This window comes from Neolamprologus brichardi, chromosome 17, assembly GCF_056152115.1.
Source record: "Neolamprologus brichardi isolate AB-2024 chromosome 17, ASM5615211v1, whole genome shotgun sequence".
Taxonomy (NCBI): domain Eukaryota; kingdom Metazoa; phylum Chordata; class Actinopteri; order Cichliformes; family Cichlidae; genus Neolamprologus; species Neolamprologus brichardi.
The window spans coordinates 2,317,703-2,342,028 of record NC_142120.1 but is presented as its reverse complement, the minus strand read 5'-3'; the positions used below and the strand labels follow the sequence as shown (position 1 = coordinate 2,342,028).

The 24,326-nt window shown below is 40.9% G+C and overlaps 1 protein-coding gene across 2 annotated transcripts in view; it reads right to left on the bottom strand.

Annotated features, from left to right (window-relative positions):
- The window catches only part of pla2g4ab (phospholipase A2, group IVAb (cytosolic, calcium-dependent)), a 28,631-nt gene that overhangs the window by 3,451 nt on the left and 854 nt on the right, over positions 1 to 24,326 (bottom strand). The window contains exons 1-18 of one of the 2 annotated variants that reach the window (XM_087831181.1): positions 22,359 to 22,495; positions 19,696 to 19,809; positions 18,477 to 18,558; positions 18,153 to 18,301; positions 17,502 to 17,615; positions 16,273 to 16,310; positions 15,637 to 15,769; positions 9,605 to 9,741; positions 9,027 to 9,249; positions 8,628 to 8,742; positions 6,598 to 6,735; positions 6,287 to 6,376; positions 4,373 to 4,435; positions 3,102 to 3,232; positions 2,865 to 2,973; positions 1,575 to 1,759; positions 1,312 to 1,501; positions 604 to 761 (exon numbers count right to left, since the gene is read on the bottom strand). In XM_087831181.1, the coding sequence (XP_087687307.1) occupies positions 604 to 761; positions 1,312 to 1,501; positions 1,575 to 1,759; positions 2,865 to 2,973; positions 3,102 to 3,232; positions 4,373 to 4,435; positions 6,287 to 6,376; positions 6,598 to 6,735; positions 8,628 to 8,742; positions 9,027 to 9,249; positions 9,605 to 9,741; positions 15,637 to 15,769; positions 16,273 to 16,310; positions 17,502 to 17,615; positions 18,153 to 18,301; positions 18,477 to 18,558; positions 19,696 to 19,719 (2,079 nt within the window). In that variant the 5' untranslated portion in view covers positions 19,720 to 19,809; positions 22,359 to 22,495. Of the gene's footprint in view, positions 1 to 603; positions 762 to 1,311; positions 1,502 to 1,574; positions 1,760 to 2,864; positions 2,974 to 3,101; positions 3,233 to 4,372; positions 4,436 to 6,286; positions 6,377 to 6,597; positions 6,736 to 8,627; positions 8,743 to 9,026; positions 9,250 to 9,604; positions 9,742 to 15,636; positions 15,770 to 16,272; positions 16,311 to 17,501; positions 17,616 to 18,152; positions 18,302 to 18,476; positions 18,559 to 19,695; positions 19,810 to 22,358; positions 22,496 to 24,326 lie in introns of those variants that run through there. The other variant, XM_006799702.3, reaches the window with a different exon arrangement.

Below are 24,326 nucleotides of genomic sequence, written 5' to 3'. Positions count from 1 at the left end.
TGGTGACACTTTAATGATGTAAAAACAAGTCCAGGAAATTTCTGTCTTGCACTTTCATATGAATCAGTGTCGGTGGGCAGATTTGTTTTATATTAACCATGAATGACAGATGTTTTATCAGTACATTTCCAAATATCAGCATTGCTGACTGACTGGGCTCAAAATGCTGGAGCCAAGCATCGGAAAATCTCTTTAGTGGCAGCGTAAGTCTGTCTGCATCACCTGACCACCCAGTGAAATCAAAGAGGCTGAACCCTTACTCAACATAGTTACTCAGAAGTTGGCAAGTGAAAGTCAGCCTGACCTCACATAAATGACACACCTTCAGAGAATTCGTTTAGGCCTGTACCATCCGGTTTTGACTGCGATGAAATTTTTAATGTTGCACAATCAAAATATGAGTAGACGCAAGCCAAAATTTCCCCTCTGACAACACTAAGAATGAAAAGCTGAGGAAATGAAGGAACAGCAGTTGGCCAATAACAAACCGGTTCATGAATCACTTAATCTACCGATGCCTGCAAGCCTTATGAAAACATCCACAGTGATAGGCTCAACAGGTAACACTGTGCTACACCAGTTTTGCAGCAGCGCTAAACTGACCTCCAGGTTGTTGAGAGTGTTGAACTCCATCAGGTCATGAAGCTGGATAAAAGCTTCATTGGAGTATTGGAAGTTGAAGGTGGAGTACGGTGTCTCAGTGTCGTCAAAAATGTCAAAATCGGCCAGCTCCTTCTCCTTCTCAGTCTCCCTGGGAACGCCTGATATTTAACAACAAAAACAACAACAAGAGTTGGGGCACTTTTCAGTTCAACTATGTATGTAATACTGTTCATTGCTGAACTGATACCGGATGTAATAGTTATGGTATACTGCGATTCTTCTCCGTTTGAGTGCAAAACCATAAACAGACTCTGTTTATCTGAATGGATGACCTATTTAATGTAAAGGGCGTGCAGTGCAGATGTGGTGATAGTGTTTGTTTGCATGGCTTCTGATATATGACCTGTTTATACACATGGTCCGCCTACTGAGGCGAGAGATTTCCTTCTAGTACCCGACTCCCCCAGGAACCACATTTCACTTGGGTCATAAAAAACACGGAATTTGTAGTTTAATGTAAGCACACATATACTCAAAGGGAGGATGGGAAGATGGTTTCTATTGGGGTCACTCAGAGGAGGTGCCTAGCATCTGGCTGCTGACTGAATATGGTCAATTTCCCCCAGTCCAGCTTTGACGAAGAGATGCCTCAAGTGCCACAACAGTGAAATTTTACCCCTCATAACCTCCACATACAGTCATACTTACCAGGCGCTTTGAATTTCCTGAAGTTGATGTTGACGAGGACGAAGTGGATGACCGTCGGGCAGTTCTTTTCACCGCTCTTTGGTTTGAAGACGTAGCATTCCTTCAGACCTTCACGGTCAAAGACTTTGGGGTCGATCTTGGGGAATGGCAGCTTGTTCATTCTAGCCCATTTCTCAGCGAGGAGAAGCTCCTGTGAGATGCAAATCCTGTTAGACTTGCTGTTTACATTAATCATTTATGACCACAAAAAAGTCCCGTTTTACCTTGAACGGAGGGCTTGAGTCACTCGGTCGAGCTGAAAAGTCAAAGGAGATGATGAGGTCGACGCCGCGCTGCGAGCGCAGGATAAGGGGGTAGGGAAGGTTGTAGGTCAGGCCGCTGTCCACTACATGGATCTTCTTGCTCTTCACATCCAGAGGCTCGTAGATTCGGTCAAACTCATCGGGATCTGAGCAATGATAAATTTTATTCTTCCTGACTCACCGAGCAAATTGTTTAGTTTGGTACTTGTCCTTTACTGGAAGTAGGACCGCATATTTGTTTTCATACATTTACAAATGCAAATATTATTTGAATTTAACAACTTAAATTCAATTTTATTTATATAGCGCCAAATCACAACAAAAGTCGCCTCAAGGCGCTTCATAGATACAGAGAAAAACCCAACAATCATATGACCCCCTATGAGCAGCACTTTGGCGACAGTGGGAAGGAAAAACTCCCTTTTAACAGGAAGAAACCTCCGGCAGAGCCAGGCTCAGGGAGGGGCGGGGCCATCTGCTGCTACTGGTTGGGGCGAGAGAAGGAAGACAGGATAAAGACATGCTGTGCAAGAGAGACAGAGATTAATAACAGATATGATTCAATGCAGAGAAGTCTGTTAACACATAGTGAGTGAGAAAGGTGACTGGAAAGGAAAAACTCAATGCATCATGGGAATCCCCGGCAGCCTACGTCTATTGCAGCATAACTAAGGGAGGATTCAGGGTCACCTGGTCCAGCCCTAACTATATGCTTTAGCAAAAAGGAAAGTTTGAAGCCTAATCTTGAAAGTAGAGATAGTGTCTGTCTCCTGAATCCAAACTGGAAGCTGGTTCCACAGAAGAGGGGCCTGAAAACTGAAGGCTCTGCCTCCCATTCTACTTTTAAATACTCTAGGAACAACAAGTAGGCCTGCAGAGCGAGAGCGAAGTGCTCTAATAGGGTGATATGGTACTACAAGGTCATTAAGATAAGATGGGGCCTGATTATTTAAGACCTTGTATGTGAGGAGCAGGATTTTGAATTCAAAAGAGATCATGTAAGCCACGACTTCCATCAGCTGTGAACTGTGAAGCTTTCATTAAATTTATTTCTATAGACAGATGTGATATTTTCAGCAACCAAAAATATTTGTGCAGTTTTCCAAAATAGTTTTCCAAAAGTCGTGATGGAGATTGGGTGAAGTTGGTCCGATTGAGTCAGCAGAGAAAGTATACTAAGGTTATGTTTGATTACAGCCCTCACTGCATTAACATACACATTTATTAAACTGATTAATGTATTATTCTTGCCTGTGACAGCATCCACCTCCTCTTCAGGTGTCATAGCGTGTGTTTTCTCAAGTAACGGAGAGAATGGCATGTTGGTGTTCAGGTTCAGGCCCAACATGAAGTTATGCACCTGGTAAATGATGACAAGGGGGGGGGGGATTAGGACAGCGCGCAATGCAAGGCTGTTGTAAATACTAACGCAGGAAGACTCGACTCACGCATACGTGTATGCATAATGCATTGAATATATTCGTGTACCTTTCCAGCACGGCCCTCCCTTGTGTTGAACAAAGCAGAGTCGCCCAAGACTGACGTGAACATACGCTGAACCCAGCTGGCCTGAGCGGTGCGATGAAACTCCTCCTCTGCCTCCTGGTTTTCTGTCCCACCTAAAAACCAAAGTAACCCCAGGTGGAATACGCAAAGGTGGTTAATCTAATGCATAATGTACACAAAATTAAAAACGGATACATTTCAACAAAATACATGATTTTGCATTGTTGCATAAATGTGCTAAAACTATGTTAACATGTTGCACGAAAAGTACAAAAACTTTATGGGTATCGATTCATTCCAAATCTCCAATTGTTTTAAATGTTCTTGTACGCACGACCTCAATCAATTTATTGATGCAGTGCCAATCAAGGTGCTTTTCACTGTAACGTAAAGACCCTACAATTTTAGAGAGAACCCCAACAATCAGCACTGTCCGCTTGGCGACAGTGGGAAGGAAGAACTCCATTTTACAGAAGCTCCTCCCTGAGCTTGGTTCTGACGTGCTCAGAGAGGGGCAGCCGTTTGTGTGAGCGGGAAAGATTTCAGACCTGTTTTTCTTTTGTATTGTTAAACCCAAGACTGACAGCATGACAAGCATTCTTTCCACCATTCAAAAGAAAATTAAACCCAGTAGAAAAATACGCCATTAATGTGTCAGCAGTGAAATGCAAATATTCAATAAGCTGAAATATGTAAAGGAATATGGACACTTAAGATGCTTGTAGACATTTGTAGAGTGCAATTTAAAAAAAAACAACCTATCACATCTTTCTTATCTAGTTTTATTTAATCTTCAGTGTCACTTGAAACAAACACTGTTGTTGGTTTTGTTTGTACCTTTATAATCCACCCACTCATTCTCTCTCCGTCTCTTCCTCTTTGTCTATATATAGCTGTTTCTAAAAATTCACTCAGGGCGTAGTGCAAACACTTCTTCAAGAAGGAAGAAAAGGCATCTACGTGAATATTTACATAAATGTTTGGCTTCAATCATCAAAGTCAGACCATGAATAAAAACAAAATAAATAAAAACAATGCAAACTCTGGCAGTTGGATAGCGGCAGAAGTGAAAGCACGCCGATCAGCACTTTATCGTGATCTGACCTCGGCAGCTGCGAAACAGACGAAATTTACACCATTACCACAAACTTTCACAACGTCTCAAGGGGCTCAACTTTTGCTCAAACATTTCAATGTGTCAACCAGTGTGCTGAACCTCATTTTTACTCCATCAAAAGGAACGCCGAGTTCACCTTTGCGTGGCTCGTCGTCGTCTGGGGCGTCTTCTCCAACGATGTGCTGTGGTTTGATCTGCTCTGTAGGACACGAGGCAACATTTGTTAATTTGAGTCACATACACGGCAAATCTGCATCTAAACTTTTGTTTAATTATGCAACTTTACAGAACTTAAGTCAAACAAAGAAAGACCTGACACAAGCGAGCACCTGTTACTAATGCATTCTTTAGTAAGGTGGGGACGCTTTTGCACAACCAACACATTGTGAGAGTGCGTCTCAATGTAAAAGGTCACCCTAACATGCGCATTCAAGCAAACCGAGTCATCTCACCAGGCAAAAGAACCTGATGCCTTTCTGCTGTTGCGTTAACATAAACACTCAAAGAGTCCCACGATAAATAGTGAGAAAAAAAATGAGGTTGGAAATACCTAGGTGTGAGAAAATAATTCTAAACAAAACAAATTCAAGTGTGACACATGACTGTGACAATAGTCTCTCAGACATGACTGAATGCCTGTGTCAATGGGAGGCTGCGCTGTGGAAGTTATTTCAGCAGCAGATGCTCATACCAAAACAAAGAGATTATCTAAAAAATGAAAACATAAACTAATGCAAAGTAGCCAGCTAATCATGGCTAAAAGCACCAATCAGTAAATCTGTACAAAATAATCTGTATAAAATAAGTAGCGTGTTTTCCGCACTTTTAGGCTCACTTAAAATCCTTTAATTTTCTCAAAAATCGACAGTGCTTATAATCCGCTACGAAGCCGCACCACTTGACAGATTGTCGGAGCATCACGGCTGCCGTAGTCAGTAGCCTCAAGGTGTAATCTGGGTCCTAAACTCCATCTGCTTCAGGTCCCAAAGTCAAACGAACACTGCGGCATCACTGGGAGTTAAAAACTGTCTAAATTCTTTCATCTTTAATAAAACGATCAGCGTTGCTGCTTTACCAGATGCAATAATTAAGTTTAACATCCGGGCATCCATGAAAACAACATTTATTACATTTAACAGAGTTAGAAGTTAGCAGGAAGTTAGCTCGCTAGCTTCCACCTAAACATGATATAGCATGTTCTGACTGAGAGATTTCTGAAAAATTCAAACGTACAGCTCTGCTGTCACTTCCAACATAAATGAAGACAGAAAACTAAACAGCAGTGACGTTTGTAGGGTTACTGAAGTTGGGCTAGCTGGTATATAATGATGTGCTACGTGATCGCTAGCGACACAGCTATGTTAGCATAATATTAGCACAGTGAAGCTGGAGGATGAACGCTAACTTTTTTCCGCTCGATAAAAGTTAACATGAGGGTTCCCGATGGTTAGAGACAAATACAATCGCATGGCAGGATGCTGTAAACGGACCGAACGTCAGTCAGGAGAACAACTGAGATAATCCATCCACAATACGAGGTTAGTCATTAATATACTGCAACAACATGGGAATAGAGCAGCTGTAATAGAATACAGCATTAATGAATCAATTGTATGGAAGTGGAGGAAGCAAGAAGAATGAGTTGAGTAAAGTTTGACTTATCTGACTGTTATGTTTTGATTAATGCGCCTTCTGGTCCGAAAAATACGGTACTGTCACATATACTGTGTGGACGATCTGTATTTCATTTCCACATGGAAGCGTATGCTTTTAAAATAAGAAATAACATTTCGATTCTTATCGTTTCTCAAGTACTCCAATTTTTACTTCTTTTATAATACTTGATTTAAAATAATTAAATGTGCATTTAACTGAAAAAAAGTGCTTGGAATGTGCACATCTACAATTAAAATTCTGTCTGCTGACTAAAACCATTTGACGCCCTCTGATCGGCGGCTGAATCCACCTTGCAGCAAAATTATCGGGTCACTTTCTGGGTTATTTAGCACTTGTATTGTTCAGTCCAAACAAACAAAATGAAAAATATTACCTAACTCCTCCTCCATGGTGCTGCCACCAGCTGTGTCCTTGACCCCTAGCACTCTGTTGAACAGAATTGAGAAGGCACTTCCCCACACACCTAAAAAAACAAAAACAAAAAACATGTCAGGTTTGAATCTTGTATCTACTTGTATCTGTTGCTCCTGGACGCTTCAGATCAGAAAACTTCCGAAATGTCTGCTTTTATAGATGTGCTCACATTCGTTGACCCTTTTATTTCCTCGGGAAGCAATAAGGGAAGCTTGTAAGTCCTGTGGAAAACCTTTTTTGTATGACTGCAGATGAAAACATGTTTCTCACCCATCAGAAAATGAAGAGGGTTTTCCTCGTACTTCTTCACAACAGTTCCCATGAAGAACTTGCTTCCAAATAGGTCAGGGGTCATGAAGGTGCCATACTTTGCCATCCCAATTTCATACGGGCTAAACTCCACCCAGTCTGCAGGTTGAAATCCCAGTGTTATGGTCACAAAAAGGAACAATAGTAATACTGCATTGCATGATTGCATTGTGCACTCTGACACAGGCTACATTGTTGGATAAAAATATCATGCATGGAAAGAAATCTTACATATACTTGACAATGCTAAACAATTAATACTGTCCCTGCGTCACGCTGCCAACACACCGGATGGGAATTTGAAACAGTTTACACAATTTGCTGGCCTTTAAGAGATGTCCACCTTTGAGTCATCGCTCAGAGATAACACTTCCCAACGTCCACAGGAAAAAAAAACAAAAAAAAAAACATGTTTGACAATAAACAGTACTTCGCATGTCTGCACATGTCAATGTTGCACGCTCGCCCACACACCATCTCTCTCACAAAAAGACGTCGTCAAAGATTAACACACAGTTCTCATTTTGAGCTACTGGTCATCAACAGTAGGCGCAACTTCCCTTTCCTGTCAAAACACTCAGTTTATTATATCTCTGACTTCACATTATATTGGAACATTCCTGTCAGAATCTGGTCCATGTTGGTGAGACTGCAAGAGATGATTTCCAAGGTTTTACAGAAATGATGCCACCGTTCTCCTTTTCTACTCAAAGATGCCTGAACATGGGGACGTTCTGGCCGTAAAGGGATGTGCACGGTCTGGATGAATACTCCAAGAGTGATTCTCCGTATTACAATAATCTTTCTGAGCTTGAACCTGTCTGGGCATTCTGCTCTGAACTCGCTCATCAACAGGATGCTTCTATCTGCATTTACTGGATGGGTGTTGTTTTCCTATTGCTTTTTGGAGCCAAAACGAAAACTAATTTTGTGCCCCGGGGCCCACAAGCCCCGCTTTGAAACAGACTCTGGAGAGGAGAGACTCTTCGTGGCGTGTTTATACACCAACCTGATGTAACATGTCGTTATGAAATATTGTTAACTGCTTTTACAGACACGTATTCGCCCATAAATAGCCGCTGAAGGGAACACAGACATACAAACGGACGCATACTCTCACAGTGACACTACTCAGACCTCGGAAACCTCAACAATCGCAGCTTATTTCACATCTCGCTTCAGGAATTTTCTACTGAAATTGTCATTGGAGATTTTAGACAAGCAGATAACAGAAAAAACAAGTTTTATCTTACTTTCAAAGATCTGATAAACAACTGATGATGGAAAACACGTAAATCTAGACTGGCAGCAGGTTTGGCCTTGCCCTTATGCGTATCAAAGTGCCATGAACAATATATTCATTTTTTAGAAACCTGCTGTAACAAACGACTGTGTGGACCGCTGAATGTATTTATTGAAATAGCTGAAAGGCAGTTTGTAATCCAAAACTCAACTGCCCACGACAATTTAGATTCGTGAACAGAAGCACAAACATTTCCTCGATAAACAGTTTGGCGGCGTGATGGAATTTGGTGAACGCGGATAGGAAGAGTTTATTCTTGATAAGCATCAGAAAAGTCTAAACTTGAAAGCGAAACATGATCAGAATATTTATTTTCACAGATTTAGAAGAATTTCAGTGTTTCAGGAAGTTTTTCTGTAATACTAGTGGAGAGTGTATGAGTCTAAGATTGCGTGGGAACTATATTAGAATTTAGGAAGTACTGTACAACTTAGGACTAACTAAAACTCCCACGTCACTGACCACAGGGCTTTCATTAGATGACAGCCAACCACATCTTGCCACATGTTCTTTATGGTAGCAGATAGGGATTATATGGAAATGTACCGCTCACTTATTTTGCATGTGGCTTCAGTCATCGTATCATGATATGCAAAATATTGTTTTGAAGGATTTAGGACACATACGACACAAAATGTAACATATGACACCTGCAGGTGCTCTTAAAAAACACAAGAGACATATTTACCTGCAAACATGAGCTCAGAAACATCCGGTTTGACATGCAGACATGTGAAAAGAGGAAGCGGACACTGGGCTTGGTTTATTTTCTCCTGGATGTCGCTTAGCTTGATGCCCATTCTCTTGTAGGAGAGAACACTCAGTGTTAATCATCTGAACACCAAGTTTTACACGTCAGTCATAAGATTCAGATTTCTATCTCAATATGACTGCACAGTTATGTGACAGTAAAGAACGATGAACTCCGATGGCACGTCAGTTCGAAGAAACGAGAAGAAGTGGCAGATGGATTTAAAGGGAAGGAACTGACTAACTTACTGGTTAAAAAAAAAAAAAAAAAAAAAAATCAGACGGGAATATGGAGTGTTGTCAACATTAAAACAAAGAGCACATACGAGGTTCTTACCGAGGGTATAAGTGTCTCTCCTATGAGCATACCAAAGATATCTGCAAACGTAACCGGCTGTCCTGAGGCCTTTTTGGTCCACAGGGCCTGGATATAGTGGGTGATGTGCTGGGGCATCAACAGCCTAAGTGGGTTACTGCTAACTCTCTTCATCAACTCACTGTTGATGTCCTTCGGGCCCTTATTTGGAAAGTCAGGGTTGGAGTAGAGAGTTGACATGTACCTGCAGGAGTAAACAGGGAGGAAGTTAACAGATGCCATGTCAGTTAATACATGTTTTAACAATATACCTCTTTATGAGGTTTATGCAGGTACTTTACTTGTAAGGAAGTTAAATCCACTAAGTCGTGGAGACAGAAATAAGCCAGAGGTGCCTGCTTGAAGACTTCATACCAGCAGGGGAAGGGTGGAAAGTTTACCAGAGCAGGGAGGAGCAACACCGAGGAAGAATTAGGAAATAAAACGAGAGAGAAACGTAGCAGTGGCAAAAAATGTAAAAATGAAAAGGTGTCTTTAGAAATAGGTCAGACAGAGGCAGGGTGCAAAGGAAACAAAGAGGAGGTGAAATAAAAACAGACCATGTGGATCCAGAGAGGCCAGCAATATATGTGGTACAGTCGAGGACCCCAGACTCAAACAGGGCCTTCATAACGCCCGAAAACCCCACCATGGCGCGGAAACCGCCTCCTGACCCGGCTATGGCTATCACTGGCACCTGTAAAATACACACACACACACACACACACACACACACACACACACACACACACACACACACACACACAGTAACAGTCATAAAAGGAAGAAGACAGGGCCATGCTTACTCACATCTTTGTTACAGAATGACAGCGGCTACGAGTCTCAACTTCATTCTTTCATCTTGAGTAATTTCCCTTTGCCGTCTCTATGGGCAGCAGCTTGCTAATTGCATCATGGCTTTGCAGCGTTTTCTGACTGGTAGATTTTCAGCTTTTTCAAAACTGCAATTGTGCAACATTGCTTCTTTTTGCAGTCTGCATGGTCATTTCTGAATTACAAAGTCACTGTGGAGGAATTGTTGTGGCACGGTGGAAGGCATGGAACTGGATATCTCATTCCTGTGGAGCTTCCGTCACATGTTAGAAACATGAACAAACATGGCCCTAAGGCATTGAGCCAAAACCACACCACTGGGAAAGCTAGTGCAGCTCAGAGTACTGGAGCTGTGTGACGCTTGTCTTTTACTTCCTGGTGTGAGAATTGTTGGTGTTATTTTAAATCTGAGAATGCAGCGTGTCAAAAGCTGCACCACAGTCATGAATTTAGAAAGTCAGCAGCTCTGAAAGTCAGCACCAAGCACGAATACCCTCCCTAAAGTCAGCACACTCACCACGCTTTGCGCTACGTGGGATTAATGAAACAGACCATAAGGGAGGTAACAATTGCACAATGAGTCCAGATTTCACATCCATCATTCCTATCAGCCAAAAATATACAATTGGAAATAGATTAGAATAATTCTTTAACTGTCCCACAAGGGAAAATTTGGTTGTGTCAGCAGCAAAAACACATAAACAGAGCAGGACACAGAACAGAAACACAATTTTTACATATTTACATAATGGACAATAGTTACCAAAGCAGAGTACAGATAAGTGTCAAACCCAGGTTGTAGTGTGCAAACAGAGCAGGATACTGAAAGATGTTTAAATAGTTAAAAATATTTAAAATAATTGGAAATGTGCAGATTGTGTATTGTACCTGTGCATTAAGTAGACATGTAACTTCCAATAAGTTAGTGTATATATATGAACTGAGAAAAGTAATGTGCAAGTTATGACAGTAGAACTTGTTACAGCATTGATGTAAACATCTGTGTTTGTTGGGAGCAGTTTTGATTGTACAGTCTGACAGCTGCAGGGAGGAAATGTCATCTTACAGCAGAACACTGTAGAGTAGGGCTGTGCGATATGACCAAAATCTCATATCCCGATATAAGAATTCTATCGTCCTGATAACGATATAAATCACAAAAAGTAACATTTTCTGTAAATTCAGTGAATCTCGGGCAGCTCGACTTGCGTGAAGCGTTTCCAGCTGCGCGTCATGTAGCTGGAGTCGAGTGTTTTAACCGATGTATGAAACGACACATTTTTAGACATAAGTTGTAACAGCCGCCATTTTCTTTGTGAGTATTTATTACACGGCGTGCTGCGGGGAAAAGCCTGTTCTAACGTTTGAGTCTAAGGTTTATTTTTTAGCACCTGGCGGCTCTTTTTTACATCTCATCTGTAAATAATCTGCTCTTTTACGTGATTCAGTTTATTTTGAAAAGTCTCAACAGGATCTTGAGCTTTATTGTGAAAGGTTTATGTGGAACATAAACAAGCAGACACGAGATGGTGTTACCGTCGTTGTTGCTAACCAAAACGCATAAAAACAGGCGCTTGTCCGTCCATAGTGTGGTTATATTAAATATAAGAGAAAGAGAACTTTAAGAAATTAATATAGTCACTACAGTGACCATCAAAACGATGAAAAAATATTGCCGTAAACAGTTTATTTTGCAACACCACGAAACAAACAATGGCGTAAAATGAAACGATAGATGTTTTTATATCGTCATCCGATACATACGTTATATCGAACAGCCCTACTGTAGAGATCCCTTGAACGGCAGTTCTGAGCCAAAATGACTGGTCGGATTGCTTTGAGTTGATGGGAAGCCAACAGTAACTCAATAACCAGTCGTTACAACCAGTATGCACAGAAGAGCATCTGCGTATAGACAACACGTGAAATCTTGAAGCAGATGGGGTACAACAGCAGAAGACCACACTGAGTGCCACTTCTGTCAGATAAGAACCGAAAACTGAAGCTACAATTCAAATGGGATTATCACAATTGGCCAATAGCAGATTGGAAAAATGTTGTCTGGTCTGATGAGTCCAGATTTCTACTCTGTTAGTTGGATGGTAGGGTTTAATTTGACATAAACAAAATGAAAAACTGATCCATCCTGCCTTGTATCAGTGATTCGGGTTGGAATGACCTGCACCTTTGATGCCAACACCTGGTTGGCATCATCACTGGATTGGCTTCGCTCATATTTGAGTGGCAGAATTTTTAGTGTTAAAGTTGAAAATTTTGAGTCCACCTCAGCCCCCCTTCCTTGTGGGGTGCCCCAGGTGGCCCTCTTCTTTCTCCATTATACCTGCTCCCTTTGTGGTCTATTTTTAGAAAACACAAAATATCCTTTCACTGCTACGCAGACGACTGCCAAATTTATTTGTCTTTAGCACCAAATGGCCCAGGCTCCATCCAAATCCTTTTGAACTGCCTTGAAGATGTCAAAGCTTGGATGGCTCTGAACTTTTTGAGTTTCAATGAGAGTAAAACGAAGGTGATTGTATTTAGACCTAATAATATTTCATGCAACCCGCTCGTAAATTGTGGTTGGCTAGGGTCTTATATGAAGCAGCATGTGACAAACTTTGGAGTCATTATGGACTCCGATTTTAAATTGAACAAACATATCAGTTCGGTGTTGCAAAAAAGCTTTTTCCAGCTGAGGCAAATAGCAAAGCTGAAGCCAGTTTTGTCAAGACGTGACATGGAGAAGGTAATACATGCCTGTATTTCAACTTGGCTTGACTACTGTGATGCACTTTATGTTGGAGTCAGCCAAGGGTCTCTTGCTCGCCTTCAGCTCGTTCAAAATGCTGCTGCCCGCCTCTTGACTGGTACCCACAGGCATGAACATGTAACACCTATGATGTTTTCTCTTTATTGGCTTCCTGTTCATGACAGAATTACAAAGTCCTAACACTGGTTTATAAATGCCTTAATGGTCTTGCTCCCCCATATCTTTCCGAGTTACTTCAGCCTTCTATTCCTTCACGGACCCTCAGATCAGCTGACCAGCTGCTGTTGGTTGTCCCAAAATCAAGGCTCAAACGTAGAGGAGAACGAGCATTTTCAATTAAACAAAACCTTGTGTTTTTAAATGTGCTATATAAAATAATTAGATTTGGATTTGTTGGTGTCAGGATGTGGGGGCTATTTTCTTGGCACACCAGAGCATACCACAGTATTGACTCTGACCACATCCGCCCCTTTATGACTACATTGTATCCATCTTCGGATGGCTGCTTCTAGCAAGATAACACTCCCACATTTGAAACTGGTTTCTTGAACATAACAGGAAGTTCACTGCACCCAATGGCCTCCAAAGTCACCAGATGTCAGTCCAGTAGATCACCAACCAGTTCAGGTTGCTGGTGGTGGTGGTGGTGGTATGATGTGGGTAGAATTTTCATGACACACTTTGGCCCCTTAACACCAAGAGGGCATCATTTAAATGCCACAATCCATCTGAGCATTGTAACCAACCATGTCCCCCCCCCTTTATTAGCACAGTGCAGCAAAGGGGTGTTCACTACACCCAAATAGCTTCCACAGTCAACAGGTGTCAATCCAATAGAGCATGTTTGATGCTGGTGGTGTGGAAGATGCGCAGCCAACAGCAGCAACTGTGTTACTCTGTCATGTCCATATGGACCAAAATCACTAAATTATGTTTCCAGCACGTTGTTGAACCTCTGAGAGCAAAGGGGTGTCGAACCCAGAGTATAATGTTAATAATTTCCATTTATGTTTTGAGCTTGCCCCTCCCCATAAGACACTCAGTATAGCAATGTCTTTATGCAGCTCAATCATCCAGGTAAGTAAATCCCAAAAGGTTGATTCTGTTCATCTGGACGTAGCATTTTCAGTGGGAGAAACGTTTTGTCATCCAAGTGTCTCAGAAGCGAAAACGCTTGTGATCCTGCATGTGACAGGAGTATCGAAACAGTTGAGACACATTTCGAAACACTGTGTCTGTGGCTTTTAAACCGCAAAACACACTGCACCAAAAATTGGTTCACCTGACACAAACAGAGTAATGCAGTGTACACTGTTAAGTACCAGGCATGATTTATACATTGAGGAAACCAAGGAGGCCATTTAGGTGAAAAGGGAAAGACCATCTCTGAATCGAGGAGGGGGCCTAAGGGTACATTTCACCATTGTACAGTGCTGTGATTGCAGCCATTTCTCAACTCTGAATGGTACTCAAGGCCATTGATCAGTGGTTGTTGGTCAATGGTGATGACAATTTGCATATTAATGATCAAGAAATTGACCTCCCAGCCCATTGTTCCTTCAGTGGGTGGTTTCAGTCATTATGCAAATGTACCGTTTACAAGGTTGAGGAAACCTGCAGTCAGCTGAGACTGAAGGAGTCACTTGCAGTGTTGGTCAAGTTACTTGAAAAAAGTAATCAGTAACTAATTACTGATTACTTCCCCAAAAAAGTAATCCTGTTACTTTACTTATTTTCAAAAGTAATTTATTACTTAGTTACTTTTTAAAAACACAATTTTCAACCGGAATAGGTGATAAAGTGATAGATCTTTCAGCCCAATTCTACTTTTTCTGCATAATCATCATACAAAATGTAATCAAATGGAAAAGTCTCTTTTTAAAACTTGTTTTAATCTTTTAACTTTATGCATCAAGCAAAAAATTTAATTATATGCAACCTTCTCTGACTGGAAGAAATTAGTTTAATATTTAAACCTATTTTCTGCACATTCCAGCACATAAAATAATATTTTGTGTGTTTACACTCAGTCTTTCAAATAGATGCAAGTAAAACACAGCAGAAAATAAATAAAGTCAAAGACTAGCGGTCCTGTTGCTCTATTTTCACCTGTAAAGCAGGAGTGGTGTAGGCGGAGGTTTACCCTGGTGCAGGTGTGCCGCAGCGGTCAGTGGAAGAATCCGCGAGTTTCTCTGAATTTCCCATCACTTCGTTGCGCACTCTGTGTTTGTTTAGGTTATTTTTCGCTGTAAAAAGAAGTTTTCTTCCCACGCACAACGGACACTAATGTTTTTGTCACCTTTTTATGGAATCAAACTCAAAGTAAGGTCAGTACTTCCACGCTTTAAACGCTGCACGCTCATACTCTCTCTGCACTCGATATATGATCCATTGTTGATCTGCACACAGCTGTTGTCACGAACGTCACACTCGCTTACGTCACTGTCACGAGACATTCTCGCAAAAAAAAAAACAAAACAAAAAAAACCCCAACAACACTGTTTTAGTAACGCAGTGTTCCTACGGGAAAGTAAAGGTAATCTAATTACTGTTTTTGCAATAGTAATCCCTTACTTTACTTGAAAAAGTAATCGGATTACAGTAACGCGTTACTGCCCATCTCTGGTCACTTGGATGAGTGACGAAACATTTCTCCCACTGAAAACGTCCAGATGAACAGAATCACCTTTTGGGACTCAGTATAGCATTTACACAGTGCTGAAAGTAAACCAGAGCACTCAGACTGACACAGACTGTGGTGGGTGCAGATTTTGAAGCATCATTAAGCTCCAAACAATTCACTGCCATAATGAAAAATATGATCAAAGTAACTATATAACAGCTTCACTTCCTTCCAAAAGGCTTTTTTGCACACAAATGATCGAGACTAAACATCAGGTTATTCCACAGTTCAGCACCGACACAGTTTTACTTTCAGCAAAAGTTTGCATGTAAAATGTGTGTTAAAAGGACTTTGATCCACACCTCTTCTGGATGACAAGGATCCTCAGTGCGTAGCAGCTTCTTGATGCCGAGCATCACCTTTTCTCGACGGGCTTCTCTAAATTGCTTCTCCTTGTCACAAAGGGTGTGGCTGAACCGCAGGTCCAGGTTTGTACTGCAGATAAAAGCAACAAGAGGGAAGATTACCAAAGCAGTACCAGTCCCAGGGAAGCAGCACCGGAAACACGCGTTTCACAGTTTGTATTTAGAGGCCGATATAGGCTGTGATCTCTTAACACTACTGATAATGCTGAAACTGATGGTGATGTGATTTGGGGGATATCTGATGGAGAACACAACCGCAAATAGTCACGGCCTCAAGGAATTCATTACACACCCTTTTTTTCACTAATTACCTCTCAAACATTCAAATTTTTTTTTGAAATCCTCCCACAATTGTGCGATCAAAATTCTCATTAATCTTATTGTTAGAATGACTCAGCTCACATTTGCTGAATCGTGCTGCACCTACTTTCTAGTTTTAAGCTATGGTATGCTTCAGGGGAGTTTCTGCAGTTTCAAATCTGCAATAATTCTGAAGAGCTTAGATTTTAGGTTAAACAGTAAATGTTGCTGTGAAACAAAATAAAACTATTTGATTTTGAAGGTATTACATACCAGATCTCCAGTGACATCTCTAAGTGCACTTTGGTTGCCTGTCAAAATAATTAAATATGTGGTTATTACACATTATTTAATTGTGGTTGAGGGCAAGAAATAAACACAGAAACACAACTGATCCCTTTAAAGTCTCTTGGAAATACATATTGTACTTTTCTATTGTGATGTGTAACAATAAAACCTTACAAGGTTACTTTGCTGATACTTTGTAGCCTCCATACTCATTTAATGCGAAATCTGCCTCTGTGGCCATACACTGACACTTTTAGGACATTAACAAAATATCAAATTAAAATATTAGGTCCTTATCTTCTTTAAGCAGCTTTTTTTCAGTTAAAGGGCTGATATGCTCTTCAAGGCAGTCTTTCTGTGGATCTCTGGACCACTTCCAGCCAGTGTTGCCAACTCCTCAGTAAGGAAAATCGCTATTGGCTGTCCTAAAAGTTGCTAGAAGTCGCTAAATGACGTCATCACCTAATTTGCATAATTGGTCATGCTAATGTAATTGTAACCTACACTGCTGGAGAGAGAAATAACATCGTGGACGAGACAAAGTGAGCAAAAAACGTCCTAAATGCATTTAGAATTTATTTAGAACTACAAATTAAATTTCTTTTAGCAATTATTATTTTTGTAATGTCTTTCACGTCTTTTTTTAGAAAAAAAAGTTGCTAGGGGGTCTGAAAACTCGCTAAATATAGTGACAAAGTCGCTAAGTTGGCAACACTGCTTCCAGCACTCACGCTGCTTGTAAATTACTCTATGGAAATTTAGCTATGTCTATATTCATGTGAAGAACTGCAAATCCAGAATAGAGTTCAAAGTTGGCCAGTAAGCGAACGTGAAGTCCTGCATCAAACTTTGTTTTCAAGCAGTTTAAGCTCAAAGAATCCAACTTTTTCGAGGTGCACAGAAGAAACTTGTCTTTAGCTGTGCGCACAATTAAATTAGATTCGTGTAACAATGAAAGCTTTTAGTGCAAACTTCTGAGGCATGAGGAGAAAATTGAGCCAAACTATGTTTTTTTGCTCTACTTGCCACTTCATCCACTTCCATGTGGTCAGAACAAGACTTCCATAAAGTAATCTAGACATAGCAGCCGTGCTGAAAAAGATCTTGAGGCGCACAAGAAGATGCCCCTAATTCAGATTGGATGAACCTCTTACATGATTGCTTATAACATAATGACGATAAATAATAAAAGTCAGACAAATTAACTTTCTTACTTTGCCAATGAGGAACGCCTCCATCTTTGTCTGGCCCACGTTGAGTTTGGAGATTTCAAAGGATGCTGTCCCAAGCGTCTCATCCATCACGTAGTTGGCATCCATTAATGTTAACTGTTGGGCATAAACAACAGCAGTTTATACTCAAATAGAAATTGTAGCCGGTGTTCACGTCTTCCAACTGGCTAGTTTTGTCGACTAGTTAAACTGATTATGACTTAAACGTTATATGCCGATTGCCTTCACAAACATGGAAGGACCTCACCGAATTAGAGCGTAGTGCTGTAACAGCGTCGGACCAAATTGCGTCAACTGTAAACGGCGTTGTTAGAAAGTAGAAACATTTAGAAACTATGGAAACTCAGCCTTGATGTGGCAGACCGCATAAAGTCACCGACCTTAGCAGTCGACTTTAAAAGTCACCTCATGACATGATTTTCCATTAGTCATGGATGTAAATATGTAGGCAGCTTGAGTAGCCAACCCCAAACTAACACTTGAGTCAGTCAAAGGCTAGATTTTAGGTTAACATTAACACATCACCTCATGGCGAGCTACAAGTGTTAGGCTGTGTTTATGTGGGATTGCGCTCCATGACATCACTTCTTGTCATCCTGTGCTGCGCTCTGTTACAGTAAATGCAGGTCTAACCTCCAGGACGTTGTGCTGGTTGGGGTCTAATATGAAATGAAAGGTCTCGTTCCATTTTGGATTGATGTCGTTGTCTATGTGCTTGGTCCTCCTTCTGCTTTCAGGAGCCGTTGGGATGAAAATCTCCACATACGGGTCTGGAGTGTCCACTGGGCGCACAAACAAGTTCAACAGGGTTACTACACAGCCGAAAACCAACCTCAAAATAACCATCAAGTGCTTTTGTATTTCTTTTGCTGTAAATGTACATGGATTAGATTCCAACAATATGAAGGAAAGCATGGTAATATGTTACTGTAAGGCAAAAATTATTTGAGCACTTACGCAGGTCGCCCAGCGCTCCCTTGGTGACGTTCTGAGCTCGAACTACAGTCACTGTGAATTTGTGAGAAAACTGCTGCTCCACCTGCAATTTGGACATTCAGAGTTCAGTCTCACGTCATTGCTTCATGAGAAGAAAAATCACATCAGCCATGCTGAGAATGAAAAATGAACACATCCAGATGACACAGCCAATGATTGCAGCATGACGTACACTGGTTCAGTGAAGTCTGGCGTGCCCCAAGTGAGAGCATCATTGAGAACATCTGGATTTTTTGGAACTCTCCAGTTAAGAATGCACTTCCCAGCTGTGTTCACACTGTGCTACGACAGCTTTCTCCTTATATTTTGACAGTACTGCTAAATTTGTAGCCATTTCCCAAATACTGTGACTCTAATAAATACTGATGAGCATTTAATGTGACCGTACTGTAAACCCTTTATCTCTTTTACTGCAACCCTTTCACCTCAGTTTCCCTTTTGCTACATTGTCGTATCCCTGAAAGTTTGGTCGCACACTGAAATGAAAGTTAAAGTATTGGATTCTGTTCAATACGACTACTTGAAGGTCCCGACAGTGTTCCCTTTGTCACTTCTAGATATCAGATATCTCCAATCTCACAGAATAGATTTTGTTTTGAATTTCTGTGTGTTGCAGTGCAGTTTGATATTGTGACTATTTAAGATTTCCGGTTTCTGGCAGCCTTTTACACACTTTAAAATTATTTTTAAAAACCCAAAAGACGAGTAGTTTTCAACGACATTTGCAAATCTCTAAAACAGGAAGTGCTGAGAGACTTTTGTGCTTTTAAAATAGCTCCCCTCTCACCCCTTCTTGTTAAAAGGGCTGCTTGTTCAGTTTTTCCTCTACGACACTGTGAGCTTTATTATTTTATGATTATGGTACTATGAAATTTAACTGGAATTACGTGATAAAAACTCAGACGTCACACTGATCAAATATTATGCATATTTTCCTTTAAACCAACCCTTTCAAACTTGTCTTCCACCAAAATGGAAATGGCCTTGACGTTGACACACTCATTGTTATACTTACACCGAAGTCTGTGGTTTGCGATAAGAGGGAATTTTTTTAATACCAGTGAACTAAGAACTTCCACAGAATTATTTGTGTCAGTTGATCCCAAAGGAATCTGTTCACTTTTGTTTTGGCCTCATTCTTATTTACAGTTATGTAAACACGCACTGTGTCGACACTCACAATTATATTGGAAGCCATTGTCATGTGAGGTGAGCAACTTGCAGGAAAGCCTTCGTCAAGATGTGAACTTTAGGTCAAGAGAACATATCTGTCACAAACTGCAGCACAGAGAGCCTGAAATATGAAACAAAGAAGTGCAAACACAGGGTTAGAGCTTGAACAGGCTGAAGAAAACATATTTAAACTGTGATGCAAACGACAACAAAATACTGGCATAATTAGAGCTTTACTTTTAGCCAGAGATGCAGCAAATGGACATATTATATGGCGTTATTTTGTGCCACTATTCTGAGCGAACATAAAAAAAAAATGAGCGCACGTAAAAAGTTTGCAGGTGCAAGTGTTGCATTTTGAGGAGAAAATTATTTTGAGCGAAGAAAAGCTGAATTTGAGTGAACAAAATTCATTGCTGCGTGCAAAAAATGTATTTCAGTGTTTGCTGTTATCCACACACACGCAGCCCCTCTCGCTCAGTTTTTGCATGTGTTGCTCGCGCTCTCAACATTTCTGCACGTGCGCGCTCAATTCTTTCTGTACACCGTTATAGTTGTGCCACAAAACCAGCCAATCACAGACTTGGATGCAAAAATATCTGATTGGCTGTTCTGGTCTCCAATCAGCTCGAAATGACGAAATGCAATATCCCAGAATCCATTTCGTCCAAAACCCAAACGAGGCATTGGCGGAGGAACACAGAGTGGCGGAGTTTGAAATATTACTGTCTGGGTCACAAAATAAACTTCTAAGATATTTTCATGCGAGAATGTTTCTGTGTAAACTTCAAATATCTGCTCGGTTCATCAAGACATCACATATTTCCAAAAGTGCTCTAACGGAGATGCCTGTTACCCACCAACTGACCGCATAGCTGGACTGGCCATTGGGCCAAAGAAAATACATTTTACAGAGCTTATTTATCAGATAAAATACGTTAAATGTCACCGTGATTATTGGCCGGCCTGGAAACAGGGGGGGGTGTCTGTTTTGGAGGAAGGAAGTTTCAGGGTTTAAGTAGTCATCATCATGGGCTCATCCGATTAGAATGAGAATAAGCAGTCATCAATCATTTGCAGGTTTTGTCTTTTTATTGGATAACGGGTAAAGGAAAGACACACATGGACTGCTATCTCTAAAAAGGACAAAGTATGATTTAAGTAGCTCAAAATAATGCATGAACTCAGGAGACTCAAAGAGAAACTCACCTCAGCTGCCGCCCAGTGTGGGAGTGAAGAAAGAGTAAGGGGTAGGTGAGTGCAGTCCTTATATAACGAGTGACAGGTGAGCGCAATTAAGGCCAAGCACCACCCCCAATCAAAGGTGAGGACAAGAAACAAGGCGCATCCTGAATGTGCTGAAAGGTGAGTCTTTACAACAGTGTCCAAATTCAGACTGCTTCCACCTGAGGACCCCGTCTAAAGAAAGCCGGGTAGTGCATCACGAGCCCCCTCGGTGGAGTGAAACTGCCGTCTGCTCCTCGCTATCTAATATATAACCGGGCCTGACATAAACTCTTCTGTTTAATTATTTTCTGTTTGACGTTTATTCAGCTGTGTGAAAGGAGGAACCCTCCCGGCAGATTAATAAAGTTAAATTTAATTTGATCTAATCTAATAACTTTAATCTCAGCCAAACCGATTTAGTCACGAACAAATAAAACTCTGAAAAAGCCAAACAATAACATTTTTAAGTTATCAGAGTGACTTATATATCATGTTTAACCCCAGTAGTGAAAGACCGCGGGGGTTTGAAGACGACGTTTGGATCGGCTCAGATATTTGAAGTTTAAGCAGCTACATTCTCACCTGAAAATATGTTAAAAGTTTTTTTTGCGACCCAGAAAGAGAAATAAGAGTAATATTAAAACTAATCAGCTGCCGCCATTGTTGGAAACTGGAATTGGCTGGGCCGCGCTATGAATTCTGGGATATGGTTTTTCAATTTTGTTGTCCGGGTGGAAAAGCGGGAAAAATTCGGGAGAATGGTGGGTCCGGGAGATTTTCGGGAGGGGCACTGAAATTCGGGATTCTCCCGGAAAAATCGGGAGGGTTGGCATGTATGGTTGCGGCAACATCACTAACCTTGTCAAACACCTCAGAGTAAATCATATCACAGAATATGACGAGCGTATGTTGAGGCGAACTAAAGAGGAGGACAGGGACAGGGTTTTAATAGTTTTGCAATTTTCATTAGTTTTTATTTTTATTTAGTTTTGACTTCAGATTTTCAATTTTATATCGTTTTAATTAGTTTTTACCAATTGTTTGCTAGTTTAGTTTTTATTTTTTTGAAAATCCTTAGTTTCAGTTTAGTTTTGATTAGTTTCAGTTATAGTTTTAGTTGTGTTTGCAATAATTAAGTGTAACAAAATCCCAGTTTCATCATATCAGTCATTCTGCTCATCCTTGGGTATGTTGCTATTCCAGCTACCATACTGCACCCTGGACAGGTCGCCTGTCTGTCGCAGGGCTAACACGCAGAGACAGACAACTCACGTTCCCACCTATGGGTTCTTTAAATAAATAAATAAAGGCAGATGAACAACCATTGATACCAGGCAACTATAAAATGTATATCTTGGCCCCAATGAGACTATTAACTCTCGCAGGGTGTTCGTAATTTTGGTTCAAGTGAATCGATAAACTTTTTGAAGGTAATTGACTCACACAGTTGTGTAGATATCCCCGTCCTGTTGTCTCGGGATGCATCACGCTGCCTTGCCTGGGGTTAGCTTCTGTTTCTGGGGATGAGGGTTGAGTGTGCTCCCTTACCTTCTCAAGCTAAGCTAGGTTAGCCTTCTTGTGTGAGCTTTTCAAGTGCACTTTAAGGTTTGTGGGATTTTTTCCCTTTAGAAATGTCCCTCATAATTTGTCTCTTTCCACTACAAGACACTTGCTTTATCCAAAACACAGTCATATTCAAAGTAATCCCAAATTGGACTCTGACTCCCGACTTTTCCTGACATGATTCTGCGCGTGGACGGAGCAGCAACACAGACGACTCGACTAACGTGCTGCCACCTGCTGGCATAATGAGACACAGCAAGAAAAAAATCTGGAAACTAAACTTTATTTTCACCCTTGACTCTTGTATGACACGCACACATCAATGAAAACTAAACACATTTTTGCTATAAATTCAGTTACTTTTAGTTCGTTTTGTGAACACTCCTTATAGTTTTAGTTAGTTTTCCTTTTTTTGTTTTTATTTTTATTTCCGTTAACGAAAATGTTTTTTCACTTCTAGTTTTCGTTATTTCGTTAGTTTTCGTTAACGATAATAACCTTGGACAGGGACAGGTTCTGCTAGGGCGAGACAGACGTCTCTCATGGAGTCCTTTAGTGCTGCAGGCAGGCAACGTGTTCAAATAGCACAACTTCAGTTTTTTATTTCTATATGATAATTCTGCATTGTTAAGTGATAAGAACAAGTAATCTGATGTCCTGTAATCATTATGATGCTATAATTTGAGATACAATAAATAAATTAAGTTTTTGTACAAAGTATCGGTATCGGATCAGTATCGTCGATACCACCCTGAATATTACTTGGTATCGGATCGGAAAGAAAATCAGTGGTATCGCACATCACTAGATTCTGGGATATTGCATTTCGTCATTTCGAGCTGATTGGAGACCAAAACAGCCAATCAGATTTTTTTGCACCCAAGTCTGTGATTGGCTGGTTTTGTGGCACAAATATAAAGGTGTAGAGAAAGAGTTGAGCGCGCACGGGCAGGAATGTTGAGAGCGCGAGCAACACATGAGCGAGAGGGGCTGCTAATGTCTGTGTGTGCGTGTGTGTAATAGCAAACACTGAAATACATTTTTTGCACGCAGCAATTAATTTTGTTCACTCAAATTCAGCTTTTCTTCGCTCAAAATAAATTTCTCCTCAAAATGCAACACTTACACCTGCATTTTTTTTTACGTGCGCTCAGAATAGTGGCACAAAATAACGCCATAATATTACAGTATCTCTTAAAAGGGTGCCTTTCCTAAACAAAACACTTTTTTTTATAGTGCACTGGAATTTTTAAAAACAAGTAGCTTCGCAAATAGCAGTGAAGTCTTTTACATTTTGGCAGGGGTAAAGGGAAGTGTGCTGAGCCACAAAACCCCGATAAGAGGACTGACTGGGCCAATAGAAATGGTGTGTGTGTGTGTGTGTGTGTGTGTGTGTGTGTGTGTGTGTGTGTGTGTGTGTTCACCACAAGTGTATGTTAAGAGTGCGAGAAAATATGACGGTAAAGGGAGGAGGGTCTTCCCTGAATAAATGCGGTTCGTTCAACATGCTGGACGACAAAATGTAAAGCTTAGTGCGCATTTGCAGAATAGGTGGCAAGGTGGCTATTTTTAGCAACCCGAACGCTTTCTCTTTGTGATGTCTGAAAACCATATCTTGATAAGAAATTTGCATAGATATGCGCATGTCTATGTGTGTGAGTGCGAGTGATAGCATATGAAGGTCACCAGTCTTTTCTCTGCTGCTCACCAAAGTGTGTAATTACTGAGAGGACTGAGAGCACGTAGAGCGTCTGTGTGTTCACAGAAGCGGTCACGTACTTTGCATCAGTGGTCCAACTTCTGACGGTGCCAGTTCACTCTGCCCTTGTTCCGCTGCTGCATACAATG